Source organism: Sinocyclocheilus rhinocerous, unplaced genomic scaffold (assembly GCF_001515625.1).
Source record: "Sinocyclocheilus rhinocerous isolate Xijiao unplaced genomic scaffold, SAMN03320098_v1.1 scaffold2183, whole genome shotgun sequence".
Lineage (NCBI taxonomy): Eukaryota > Metazoa > Chordata > Actinopteri > Cypriniformes > Cyprinidae > Sinocyclocheilus > Sinocyclocheilus rhinocerous.
Window position 1 is genome coordinate 310175 of NW_015634579.1, and position 2262 is coordinate 312436.

The 2262-nt window shown below is 33.3% G+C and overlaps 1 protein-coding gene across 1 annotated transcript in view; it reads right to left on the reverse strand.

Annotated features, from left to right (window-relative positions):
• Positions 1-240: 240 nt before the first annotated feature.
• The window catches only part of LOC107745928 (synaptotagmin-9-like), a 23242-nt gene continuing 21220 nt past the window's right edge, over positions 241-2262 (reverse strand). Inside the window, exons 5-6 of the mRNA XM_016559965.1 lie at positions 1383-1554; positions 241-515 (exon numbers count right to left, since the gene is read on the reverse strand). Of these exons, the coding sequence (XP_016415451.1) occupies positions 314-515; positions 1383-1554 (374 nt within the window). The 3' untranslated portion in view covers positions 241-313. The remainder of the gene's footprint in view (positions 516-1382; positions 1555-2262) is intronic.

Consider the following 2262-nt stretch of genomic DNA (forward strand, 5'->3'; position numbering starts at 1 on the left):
TGGGAGTTAAAGCAGATGTAATATCAAGAACAGGCATTTACAGCATTTTGTTCAACTATATCATCTCTCTAACGCTATGCATGAGGACATTTCATCATATTGTGGGCTTCTTCAGCTTTTTCCCAAAAGATGGCATTGTGCCTTTTAGCTTGCAAAATGAATATGTCTATTAACATTTGAATACGCCTTTTATTATTTATATGATCTGGAAGAACACCCAGAATAAACAGCCCTGGATCCAAGAGTAAATTTAAAGATTGATTCAGAAGACCTCAAAACATCAGCAAATGTAATTAACAGGCTGTTAGTGAATCTAGGTCTCTCTCCAAACACTTCTCAGAAAACAAATCATTCTGTTGAAATTGAAATAAAGCGCTAACATTACCTCTACAAGCGGATGCCAGCGGGCGATGGGTTTGCGTGGGTACGTGAGCATCTCATTCCAGTGATCGCGTCCCAAACTCTGAGCTTGGTTTCCCACATGACACACGCCAATAACCTCATTGTGACCTACGCTGTGAATGAGAAGAGCATAGCCAAGCTTAAAATGTGACCGCTCAACCATGACACCCCTCTTTTCCAACTTTAAAGTGAAAAATATGATGATTTTTGCAAGATATTTTTATATACGTCTCTCTGTCTCCATCCGTTCTCTATTCATTTGTTTGTGCAGCAGCGATGAGACACCGAAACGCTGCGGTTCGTACTTCTCAAACAGGACAGTGATCTAAATCTGATATGAATCTCTGGCTGCATTGGGAATATACAGCTCAGGCTGTTCCTCAGATCACCCACCAGCACTAAGAATAAACTTCTATAGTCTCTGAACACTGTGCTTGGCAAAATTTAAAAGCAGATTTAATTTAAATGAGACTCTTTTTCAGATCAAATTTGACAGTGAACGCTCACTAGCTCCCTCCACGCTGCTAGCTGTACGTTTGGATTAGCTCTGCTAAAACTGAAGGGCTAACAATAGTGTTGGGGAAGCGACTTTGAAAAGACAGGCTTATCTAACAAGACCAAGCTGCTTTATGCTGGTTTGGATGCTTGCTGCTTGCATATGTTGGTCTTTTCAACAAGCTAGTACAAGATAGCCTACTAATAAAACGCAGCTAGCTATTTTAAAGCTCAATTCAAGGTGTTTTTTTTAAAGGTGTAAATGAACAATGAATCAGTCCTTTTCTGAATCTCTTCGTGTAAATGAATCATTTGAACAAATCAGTTTACTAAAATGAATCAGACTTCCCAATGCGACATATTCAAATGTGTTTGATCCTTTCTTCAGTTCGCTCAGATGTAAATGCGACAATGATATAATACTATGATGCGAGTAATGTCGCTAGTTTTAAGTGAAAAGCTTCTAAGACACATGAGTTTCTTACCGGTCATAGTCCATTACTGCTATTAAAAGACTTATTTGGTCGATGTTCTCAGGTGGAACATCAAAAACAATGGCTTCATTGTAGACAGGATTGAGAGTGTTCCTTTTCGTTGATGTTTTCCTTTTCTTCAGTCTCCGGCCGTCACACATTAGAGAAACCTTTACATAAGGATCTTAAAGACAGAAAAAGCACATAAATAGCCATTTAGAACTGAATTACAAATGGCAGCCGAATATGAAATTACTCAAAAATAAATAAATAAAATAAATGTTAAAACGCATAAATAAATAGTTAAATTCATAATTAAATACATAAATACATGTTTGTTTGTTTGTTCGTTCATTCACTTAATTATTTAATTACTTATTTCTTCCACATTTCATTTTCAGGGGTACGGTTGTCGGCACGTAAATAAATAAATAAATAAAAAGTATGAATTCCATTGTTAGTACATGAGTGTGAATGAATAAATGAATAAACAAACAAACAAATAAATGAATAAATAAATAAAATGAATGAATAAATTAATGAATAAATTAATTAATTAATTAACACTTTACACTTTATGATAATTATCTTATTTATTTAATTATGTATTTAACAATTTATTTATATATGTCAACATTTATGTAATGCTTTAATTGAGTAATTTGGCCCTCCATATGAACTAGGGTTTAAACAGGATGCAGAATTACAGAATTTGAATTTAGAAAAGTGAATTAAAATGGACTGATATATAGATATATTTGCACAAGTGTTGTTCCACCCTAGCTAAATAAATAAAATTATTTTTTTTATTAAATATTTTATATAACAGTTACTAAAATAAATATTTAGAAAATATTAAATAAAAATATTTATACTGTATATTGTAAAAAAG